The sequence below is a fragment of the Gavialis gangeticus genome, unplaced genomic scaffold (assembly GCF_001723915.1).
Source record: "Gavialis gangeticus isolate Ggan-Ray unplaced genomic scaffold, GavGan_comp1, whole genome shotgun sequence".
NCBI classification, from domain to species: Eukaryota; Metazoa; Chordata; order Crocodylia; family Gavialidae; genus Gavialis; species Gavialis gangeticus.
Window position 1 is genome coordinate 10686967 of NW_017729015.1, and position 12062 is coordinate 10699028.

The 12062-nt window shown below is 42.7% G+C and overlaps 1 protein-coding gene across 1 annotated transcript in view; it reads right to left on the reverse strand.

Annotated features, from left to right (window-relative positions):
• Nucleotides 1-12062, reverse strand: part of LOC109294020 (protein argonaute-3) — a 59821-nt gene that overhangs the window by 37911 nt on the left and 9848 nt on the right. The window contains exon 2 of the mRNA XM_019512206.1: nt 7091-7262. Coding sequence (XP_019367751.1) covers nt 7091-7262 — 172 coding nt within the window. The remainder of the gene's footprint in view (nt 1-7090; nt 7263-12062) is intronic.

The window sequence follows — 12062 nt, forward strand, 5'->3', positions numbered from 1 at the left end:
GCGAGAGGCCCAATCCTTGCTGTGGCAGCACAGACCCAGTCCCTTTCCCATGCTCTGGCACACATGCTTGGGGTTGCTGACCTATGGTCTACAGTATTCCTATCTGGAAGAGAAAAAAAAATCCAAAGACAGCTCTTTAAATAAAAAAAAAAAAAAAAAAAAAAAAAAAAAAAGCAGCATTTTGGTATAACTAGTTGCAGTCTCTCTACACTTCCTGCAGCCAATTGTTTGCCTTACTGCATACCTGTTCTACAAGCACTTTTATTGGGCTCATGACAATCTGTAGTATTCATGGTACGTAAAAACTACTGCTGCAGTCTTTAACTACTTTCCGTCACTTTTCTTTTTTTGTACACACTTCCCTGGGAGGAATAAATTAGATATTTTTAAACACCAACTTTAGAATCCTACTACAAACAAAACAATGTGAACACAGGATCTACGCAAAGCTCTCAGATTTCATGCTCTAGTTTACAGTAGGATTTGCAGTAATTTAGCATTCCACTTGATCATGAAGTTTATAAAACAACATAAAACTTGAACCTGTTCCATAGGATTGTCAAAACTTGACCATAAAGACACCTTTTTGGTCAGAACTGCTGTTTGTAAGGAGTCAAACCAGCCGACTTTTTCCTGTTACTAACATGGAAGCAAAGCATTTGGAAGAAAAACTCGATTCTTTACTGGCTCAGCAAAACTGCTAACTGAATTTGAGTTCAAGAATCTTCCTGAATGTGTAAAAAGATGAATCCCTAAGTGCATCTTATGAGACCTAGACTGCATCACAAACATACAGACATAATCTTTACAGTACCCCTACAAGGTACGATAAGATATTCAACTGATACGTTATGATTTAAACCATAGGAAAGTATGGGCTGAATTCACCTGGTTAACATGAAGTCTGTCGTTTAAAACTAATATGGTACTGGAATTTCTCCATGCAAGTTCAGGAGTTTTATTGCACTAACTTATAGTGGGAGAAGTGTGCCTCTGTTTATCAAGTCATCTCCTTGCCTTTAAATCCCTCCTCAAAGCACTTGGCAGTCTCTAAAATTTACCATTGCTCAACCTATAGTTGCCTACTCAGAACTTCAGGGCTAGACATCAGATAATTTGCCTGTGCTTAAACCAGATCATTAAATTATGGACTCTGTTCCTTGTCATTTATATGTAAAGCAGCAGACACTTATCTTGGTACGCAAAAGTTGCGAATGCTGACAAACCAGTTGCATCTTAGTCTGAGTGATAGTTCATAAACCATGGGTAGCACACGTCTGAACTACTCCACCTTCACCACCATATTCAGGTACTCTATATCAGCACTCTTTTCTAGAAATATAAAATATGGAAATAAAAAAGGATTTGACCATACTATCTGCTACTTAAAATGCTTTCCCCAAACTAATTTATTATTACATGAAAACAGTATTAAGGCTGCAAAAAAATCAAGGATTTAAGATAGGAAATAACAGAGTTAAGGTTGCATTTTCAATCTTAATTTATGCATTCATAATGTGCATGAGTTACACAAAACAGTCTAAATACATTGTATTGTTACTACTATTTCTAAACCATGCTTTGCCCCAGTAGTGCCTGCTCTTCTTCCCTCTCCCCAGCCCTATTCTTAGACTCTCTTTCTCCGTCTACTTCTCTCTCTTCCTCCCACTCCTGTTTTGATTCACATGCAGGGGGAACAAGATGGATCCTTCCTCTATGCTGCCTAGGTGCCACCCAAAGGACAATGGAGAGCATGAGACGGGTTCCAAGCTCTGCATTCCAGTTCCTGGCCCAACGCAACTGGGAGTAGCCAATATGAGGAAAGTCCTGAGCCCATGAAGTCCTGTAACTATAGCATGCTTAGTTTCGCCAGGACAGCACATATACGGTGCAGTCCAGGCATGGAAGAAGCTATGGAGGAGAAGATGCATGTGCTATCAAGGCAGCACCGGGAGCTGTTGGAGGCTGAAGCACACAGACCATGACAGAAACTGTGGATCTGGCCAGGACAGAATTTAGCAAGTCTATAGTGCAGCTTCTCTCAACCCATGGGTTGAGAAAAGTGGATCAAAAGAATATATGAAAGGGTTACAAACAAAACTTTAGAAATGGATAAACAAAACTTTAAAAATGGATTCTCCTTTAAGTGAGACAAATGTGGGAAACTGGGTTTTCCCTTGCAGGCTGGCACAGTTCCAGCCTACAAGAGGCTGCTTAGGGCCCCATGCCCCACACACTGGAGGGCTCAGGCCTCGGGCGGGAGGCAGCGGGTTGGGAGTGAGGGGCACCAGCAGGGCTAGGAGGCTGTTTTCTACTTAAACTATTTACTGGGTTGGGACTGGCCAATGTTGACAAATCGGTCCTGGTATAAAAAAGGTTGGGAGCCACTGATCTAGTGAACAAAGAGAAGGGTCTTATAACCTGGCCGAATCTGAGTGGATTTTCATAAAAATAGCAAAGGCACATCCATAACAAAGCAGCAGTCAGCTCCTTGCCAAATCCCACATCCTAATTTAGAACTTGGGAACAAAACATTTTAAATAACAGGTCTCACAAATGTATCCTGGGCAAAACAATTCTTTCCAGGGCAGGTGTTGGCAATGTTTTGGGTGGAGGGAGCTGGAATGACCCAGGTTGGGCTAGAGATAGGCAGGCATTAGAACCTGGCTGCTGCTGCTGCCATTTCTTCCCACCATTCACCTGCAGCACAGTACAAAAGCCCTCCCCTGTGCCAGAGCCCATGACACCCGACTGCAGGGCACAGGGACAGCTCACTTGCACCTGAGCCCCAGGGGGCTGAGTGTGACCAAGCACAGGGAGAGCCTACTGCTGCAGAAGGCAGCCACAGGCACAGCTCCGGGGGCCAGATGGAAAGGCTCTACTGACCTCTGCTCTATGTATTCTTGGAGATGCATAAACTGTTTGGGCTGAATTTTAAAATTAGCCCCAGGCAGAAATCCAGTGCTGAAATACTTCAGCCCTAACCTTTGTCGTATCTTAGAACAGGGGTGGAAATTATATGGGCCCGTGGGCCACACAGGCAGTTTTAGGGAGTTGTAGGCTGGACAACACTACCCTCCTTGCAACAGCTGCTTGTGTGCCCTGCAGCTCCTCCCTGCCACCAGCACCCAGCAGCAGCTGAGTGCACAGCCCTGGTCCCAGCCCCCTACTCACCCCAGCAGGAGTGCACTAGCTCTCAGCCAACCAGGACCCACATACACAGTCCTGACCCCAACCCTGGCCTGCCCTGCACCATCCTACCCACAAGAAGCAGCAGTGGCAGCCAGGCAAAAGCTGCTGCTGGACACTGAGGGGGGTGGCAGGGGTGGAAGCAGCTGCCAGCTCCTCACCACTGCCACAACCTTCTTGGTTCAGCCACCTGGAGCCTGCTCCCCAGTTGTCCTGTGGTTCCTCTCCACCTACTGCTGTCCTGCTGGGCAGCCCAGAGGTGGTGCTGGGGGCAGTGGCGACCACAGCAGAGAGGAGCTGCAGGGCAACATGGGCTCTGGGCGGTTGCAGCAACGGAGAAGTGGCCACTTTTCCCCTGTCCCCAGCAGCATCTTCTGACCAGCCACAGTGGCGCTGCTCATCATGGGTGGGCAAGTCTGGAGTAGTCACAGGGAGGCCCAGGGCTGGGCTGTGTGCACAGGTCCCAGCTGGTCTGCTCCAGTCGGGGCAGGTCTGGAATAGGTACAGGGCAGGCCAGGGCCACGTAGTGCACATGGGTACCTGCCAGTCTCCATGGGACTGGGGGCCAGCGGCAGCCAAAACGAGTTGCCGCCGCCACCTGGGCTGTCGAGAAACAGAGTCCCGCTGTGCAGCTGCCCCAGTCCTGCTGCACACTTGGGGGTGGCAGCAGGGATGGGTAAATAGGGTAAAAATAGAGAAAAGAAAATAGAAAACACTTCCGTAAGTGTCTTTGAGATCTGTGCTGTTTCATCTAGGTACTGAACATACAGAATTGAGGATGCAAATCTATTCTTCTTCCTGCACCACGGATCAGACAGCACTTGGGCCAGGCGGGACTGAGGGACCCACCATGAACTGGACAAAGTCCATCTGCAGGGCTGCGATCTGTATTTCAACCCACCCTTGCCTTAGCAGTTTTCAGCCACTGATACCAAGGGTCTTCAAGATAATCTTGTAAGGTGGTACTACCTACTCCAGCTATAATCTCAATGAGTACTTTAAAAAAAAAAAAACAACACAAAACCCAAAAGTTCTCAACCCCTCTCAAGCATGGGCAGAAAACTTTAACACACACACAACAAAACTATCATGAACAACCAATACAGAAGCTCTGATAAGAACTTGACATGTAGTAACAATCTTTAAGTGACACCACGCTAAAAATGTGAACAAGAATAAGAAAGAGGACAGGGTTCTGGTTTTTCAAGGTGATTTATTAAGATATTACTTCAAAACAGTTGATATCAAGTTCTGTGCGATTTTCAGACAGCTGTAAACTTCCCCACCTTTTAAGGGAGAGTTAAGTAGACACAGTGTTAGCTGTTGCACTCTTTGATGTGGTTCTCCCAGGGGAGTAGAAAAAAAAAACTTACACAGCTGCAACTGAAAGTACAGCTCCCCAGTCAGCATTTTATCAGATACTTCCTCTAAAACAGATGGTGGAAAATTCAAATAAAGGCATTTAAGTCTGCACTTTAGAAAGCCCTCCCTCGCAGCTTTTGGCAAACTAGCATTTATTACTGTCCAGACTTCCACCAAGTTACAAGAAGCTAAAACCAATTGGTTTTCAGTAATCAGAAATGTAAGTCAGGAGAGGCAGCACAGATGGAGTTAATATTTCTGTTGAATCCTCCAGATTATGATTCCAAAATCTTTGGGTACTTGATAGAACAGTACCCAAGTAATCTGCAGTTCACAAGCTTAGTGTTCGAGTTTTCAATATAAAACCCAATTTTGGCAATTTATTATACTGAACTTTTAAATAGCTTAAATATTATAGAACACCTTTTACTGTATTATCCAAATGCATCCTGAAACCATTCATCTGAAATGGGAACTAAATGGCCAAGTAGTATTATGAGAACCCAATACGATACGAGACTCTTGGAGGTTCTAGTGTCAAAAAAACCCAGTGCCTAAAAAAAGGAAGCAGGGTAGAAACACATGCACTAGAGCGTGCCATAGGGCATGTGCATGGGTGTTCCCTAGGGACAAGCAGCAGCAACATATATTGTGCCACTGAGGTTTATTCCTGGGGAAACGCACATTCCCACTTGTGAGGGTGTGCCATCGGATAGCAAAGGAATAGTCTAAAATCCTGGGCCCAGTTCTAGAGGGCTTCAACCCTTAAACTAGGTCCACTAGTATTCTCCCTCCCAGTCTGCTCCTTTCTGCCCCTATTTTCCTTAATTCACTCTAAGACATCCCCGTCCCACTGTTTCTCTGGACTCCAGGCCAGTTCCTTTATTCTTTTTGCCTGGGTTCCAACAGGGGAAGTGACCAAAGCACAGAAGAGGCGCCTATGTTCAATACTGGTGCCCCACATAACAGCCAGTCTGAACCTTGGGAAGAACTGCAAAGAAAAATCCCACTGATCCCTTGTGACCCTCAGGTGGAGCATGCTCAAGACACAACCAGCCTGCAGGGAACTTAACTGTCAGCTTTGTAACAGATCTCAGTCAAGTGTCATTTTACAACCATTTCACTCAGCCAAATCTAGGTAAATGTTCAAGAGAAAGGCCCTCCCAGCTACACTCATTTTTCTCCACCAATGTATAGAGGTACTAAAATTTTCTTAAGTGACAAGAATTTAATGTTGGCAAAAAAAATATTTCCCCATACCTTAATCTCAAGTGGCTGAAATTTTAAAAATATCTAGGGTCTTTGCATGGCTTGAAAGATTTCACTCCAAGCAGTTAAGAGATCACTAAAGTTATAAGCAGCCAAAGACAGGGTCTTATAATCGGAAATTAGATTAACTACAGATATTGCGACCAATACACACAACCTATATAAAATGCACAAGTAGACTTTCACAAGGAAATGGAGCATTGTTAAACTATATACTTAACTTGTAGATGACGTACAGTAAGTACTTATTTCTATGTATATATAATAAACCTGAAATGGGATTGAATTTTATATCAAGTGATTCAGCATTTTAAAATAAAAATTACCTAACATGAGAAAAACCCAACCAATGAAGTCCATTGAAGTTTACTTGCATAAGCATGTGTAAAACTCAGCACAGTCAGTGCAGTGATTTCATGTCCCCAAAGCAAAACCAAACCCTAGCTTCTGTCCTTTAGTTTCTACATAAGTAAGCAGTGACCTATGGTTGATTTTAATGTCAACTACAGAGGAGATGTCACACATTTGTGTGGGGGAAATTCTGAACCGAGTTCTGAACAGTCCAGACGAGATCAGATAAAAGCTTGTTCAAGACCCAGAGAAAAGCAATTTTTTTCTCCATTTAACCATAAACCTCAAAATCAGACCACCAGGGGATTTAACTGACCCAGTCATGCAGTAAATACTGTGAAAACAAAAGGGGGTTGAAAAAAGGAAAAACCTCAGATATGCCTGAAAGTACGCAGACTGAATTTTGCATAACTTCAGCTATTACTAAGTTGGCTGAACAAGAATGAGAATTCAGTGAGAAAAACATATTGTTTGGCTCACATCAGATATTTATTGTAAATCTTAGTGCCATGTATTAGTGAAAAAACATACCCCTCTAGGATTGTCTTGAAATTATTCATACTTGAAAGTATTTTAAGAAATAAGTGCAAGAAACATGACATGTTTACTTTAAGACACAATGGACTTTAAGAGCTGCTGTTTGCTCTCCATAGAGTTAAGCAAGTGTAACATCTGCCTGGAGCTTGCTAACGGATTATTCAAGCCCAGTATTAATGACACACATATTAATCTGAATACCCAAGTAGATGGGAAGAAGGAAATTTCAGTTTAATCCAACTCTGGGGGAACATGGAAAAGGAATGACTGAATTGTCAACAAGCACTTTCTTGTAAAGCTTTTCATTATTTAAATATACTCTTCTATTGCTTAACTATTTTAATATCATTTAATAGTAAGACAACTTTTGTGAATGACTTACCTGTTCACCCTCCGAGGACACTTATCTGGTTTAATATCCACCTCATAGAGGTAGACATCAATCTTTGGGATTTCAACTTGGAAGCAGTTGGCCAGCAATTTAATGGGCTTGCCCATGGTGCCATAGCCAGGCCGTCTGGGCACCATGAGCAGGGGCTGTGCCCCGACAGGTCCTGCCAAGGAAACAACGAATACAGATTAGAACCTGAACACAGTGCATTAAAATATATGTTGAAAATAATATTTGACGATACTGTAGCAAGGTTAAAATACATACAACAACTCATTTACATTTGCAAGGATGCAGAAGAGGTTTAAAACACATGAGTCCTGGCTCACATGGACCAGTTAACAGCACAGACCAGGTAAGCAATAAAACCTGAAAGGGAGATCAAAGACTGCTGAGAACTTGAAACATAAGCTTGTAATAAGTGGGAAAGACATACAGAGAATAGAAAGGTTAGAAAATAATACAGGAAGGGACAACACTGGAAAAAGACAGAATCAGACCAATTAGACTGGGGCCCAGCAACTGTCCGACTGGCTTTTTTGAAACCTTTCAACTTCCTCCAAGGGGCAAAATGTTTAGTCTCAAGTAATTTGAAACTTGGGATGGGACAAAAGCCTTACAGCATAGAAGGCAAGGTTCTTTGAGTAGTTGTGATATCTTTTATTAGACCAACTGAGGAGTTGAAAAAGAGTTCTTAGCAAGCTTTTGGGCACAATCACCCTTCTTCAGACACCCGAAAGCTTGCTAAGAACTTTTTTTTCCAAACTCCTCAGTTGGTCTAATTAAAGATATCACATCTACTCAAAGAACGTTGCCTGCCTATGTCTTTAGACCAACGCTCCTACAACCAAAAACCCAACAACTTAGAGCGTGTAAGTTATTATCTCTCAACTTCATCACTAGATGATCTGCCTTTCTAACCCCACCCCAGAGAAAGTGATGAAAATATAACTCCTATAATTGCTGTGAGTTAAGTGGGATTTTCTTAATGAGTCAACAAGAGAATGCATTTTCTTTTATTTGCATCGCTATGGAAAGTCCAAAAAAGTCTGTGTAAAGACCACCCTAGAGGTAATACGCAGAGGTGCGCTGGAAATTGCAGGATGGTCCATGCGCGCCAGGACCCATGTATTTTAGTCATTGGCATCATAGAATGTACAAGCAGTAACAGCATAAGGGATACGATCTTGGAAGGCAGAGATTACCCATTGCCAGCCAGCTGAGCTGAACGAATAAACACTAAATGCGCCAGCTGCAAGGTAGCTGCGCTTGCCAAAGCTCATTGACCCAGAAGAGGAAGGAGTGTAGCTGAAGAGTTGTTAAGGATGTCCGGGTGTTCAAGACTGAACAGCTTCAGTACTACAGCAGCTGCAGGAATTAATTTTGTAAAAATGAAGCACAAGGTGTTGGGGGGAGAGGGGAGTAGAGAAAGTGGGGCCTAAACTTGTACAAATGTCTCCCCAACTGTTCTACCATTTTAAAAGTTAATGTGTTGCCTAGCTGTACACATTAGACTAGGATGCTCACCACAGGAATTGGGTTAGATATACTATCCATAAAAACTAAGCATACATTTTAATACTAAGCATGGTCAATTTCTGAAAAATTGTAGAAAGAATCTTTCCTTGCAAATATAGCTCTTTCCTGTCAAGAAACAGACTATAAAACTAATTGTACTTTGAGATGCTTTGAAGTTTTTAAAATTACTCATCGTACAAATGTCATGATTTGCAGAGCATTGATGAAGTTGGTTAAAAGTCTCCGCTCAGCTCCTACTCAGTGACGCAGGCTGCACAGTTCCTGCCCACACATTTTTACATAGGAGTTAAAATGTCAGAGCTGGGGAAAAACTAAATTCAAAAGGTGAATAACCTTATAGAAAGCCCTCCAGGGAAGATCATTTCCTTACATCAGTTGAACTGGGTAACAAGAAAATTATGGAATTTTTGCAATATAGCAAAATTTGTACAGTAAAAGGTGCCTGACTGCATGGGTAACCAAAACCAGTGCTGTAGGAAACCTGAATACAAGACAAAGGAAAAGTACAAAAACAGGAAACATCACAGAGTCTTCACACAGATTAAGCTTGTGCAAAACAGTTCTCAGGATCTCTGTGTTCTCTTCAACATCAAATACACTGTTTGAATAGTTTGACACCACAACCATAGAAACAGCTCTATAAATTAACTGTTCCAGAAATACTTTAGCAATGCAGATATCAGCAAAACTAAAAGGTAGCTTGGGCGCTTGGTAGTAGCCGACTCAATATATTACCACATTATTACATTATGGTAAGTTCATATATGTATGAAATACTAAATGCAGACAGTAGAATTAGAACCTTGCACCTTTAACAGTATTCCTGTCCAATTTCCCTACATGAAAACTAAATTCACGTGATATTTTTTGTTAAAACCCAGAAAAGCAGACCATGAAGAGCCAGCCTAATGAGACTTTTCCTTAACTAAATGTAAGCCCTGTATGGAAGAGAAAGAACAAGAAAATACAAATGGCTAGCCTCCCTGCAAGCAGAAGCAGCGAGTCTCGGGGCTTTTCTTGTGTTTGTTTTTTTTCTTAAGGGGCCGGAGCTGGGGCGAGCGGGGCACCCATAGGGTGGGGCATCGGGGGGTTCATGCAGAGCCCCCCCATGTAGTGTGGGGCAGTGTGGGGGGCAGCAGGGGTTCCCCCATGGTCCCCTCCCCCAGCCCCCCTTACTTACCAGCTCAGAATCCACCTGGCTCCCTGCCGCAGCCACCAGGGATTGCCCAAATCATCGAAGCTCTCCGAATCTTTTCCGAAGATTCAGAGAGCTTCGAATCTTTTCAGACCTTTTAATTGGTATGCTGATTCGATTCAGATTCGGAGATTTGGCCACCGAATCGGGCCGAATCTCCTCCGAATAGAATCACCACCCAAAGCATCACACAGCCCTACTAAATGGTCACTTTTCAGGAGCAAGGAAAGTGACAAGGGGAGTCTCCCACAGATCTCTGCTGGACCCAATTTTTCTTCAATATTTTAAAAAAATGGAAAAATGAATGTACAGTGACGTCAGTAAGTTTGCAGATGAGACTAAATTATTCTGGGCAGCGCAACCCCAAGCTGATGGTGAGGAACTGCAGAAAGATCTCACAAAACTAAGCCGGTTGGCAAAAAACTGGTAGAAAGGTTTCAATATCGACAAGTACAAAGTAATACACATGAGGAAAAATAACCTCAAATTATACATATACGATGCTAGGCTCAGAACTAGCCATTTCAACTCAGGAAAGACTTTGAACCAAGTGTTTGTGATCTACAATGACTCCAATATACAGCAGCAACCAAAAAGCCAAAGGCCAAAAAGGCTGGGTATCATTAAAAAGGGAACTGAAAACAAAAATGAAAAACAATCATGCCATTGTATAAATCTATGGTGCATCCACATCTTAAATACTGTGCTCAATTCTGGTCTCCACATCTCAAAAAGGATGTGGTAGAATTAGAAAAGGTACAGAGAAGGGCAACCAAGCTTATCACGATGGAGCAGCTATACACCAGGAGAGACTGAAATGGCTAGGACTCTCCAGTTTGGAAAGGAGAAAGCTGAGCGAGAAGATAATATAAGGCTATCAAATCATGAAGGACTTCAATAAAGTGAAAAGAAAACTTATTCCCCAAATCCCAGAATACTAGAACTACGGGGCACCTACTGAAATGAACAGGAGACAGGCTTAACACAAAACTACATATTGCATAAAAGGAAACACTTATGCAATGAGTAATTCCCTTGCGGAACTCACTGTCACTGGAGGCTGTTGCAGCAAATATTATAACCAGGCTCAAAAAGGAATTAGGCAAATTCATGGAGGACAAGCCCATTAATAGCTATTAAAGAGATATCCCCCCACTAAAGTATTTACTGGTGCCTCTGCCAGAAACAGGATATTGGGCTAGACAGGCCACTGGTCTGCCTCTGCATGGCATACCTTATGACTCTTTGGAAACACAAGTGTAATGAAGAACCTGTGACTAATAAGTGAATAAGAACAGAGGTTGCACAGTTGCAAACTCAAACTATTGCGACTCTCCTTAAAATAACTGTAGACAAGGACCAGCTGTGTTTACTATCATTTTGTTTTAGATGGGCTCTTTTTGGATAAGTCACTTAAAAATATGGTTGAGCTGTCAGCTCATTTCCAGACAGTGCTGTCCCAATCAATTTACACACTTTTATAATGGCTTGCTTTCAAAATATATTTAGAAACTTCCTTGCACATTATGAAAGTCTGTTACAGGCTTCTAATCTGACTCAAACCCCAAAACAAACAAATGAATGACTTGGAGGACAGCTACCAGTCTCATGTTGCACCAGTGAGTCACTTGGCCTCATACCTAAGGACGTCGGATAGCTAATGGAAATAAAACAGAAACACTACACAGCATGAATTAGTTACTCCTAGCATGTATGACTTACAAAAATATTTTTAGCTAGTGTTTGCTAACAATGGGACAGACAGGGTGGCTAAGGTTTTTTAAAATCATTCTAAAACTAAAATTCAGCATTCCCTGACTCAGTGACAAGTAAAAAAGTAGCACTAACTCAGGACCATTGGAAAAACAACTATGCAAGGGTAAGTAAGTCAATAATACTAAGGATCTGGTTTAAAAAATAAAAAAATTATCTTGGGCTGAATACTGGGAGTACAACAGGGCCCTCTCTGATCTCCATTACAAAGACAAGGGGTGGGGATCTAGGGACACACAAACTAGAAGGCCCCATCCTCACAGGGACATAAAAGATGGGCTCCAGCAGTGTAGGACAGATGTGCTCCAGCAGCAGAGATGAGTGAGGATCCTGCAGGAAGAGCCTGAATCTTTAATGCAGACACTGTGAAGAAGCTTGGGGAAAGGCCAGAGAGGTCATAAATCAGACGAAGGCCAAGGACTGGACCTCAGCAAGGGGGCAGGGGGCGGGGGGGGG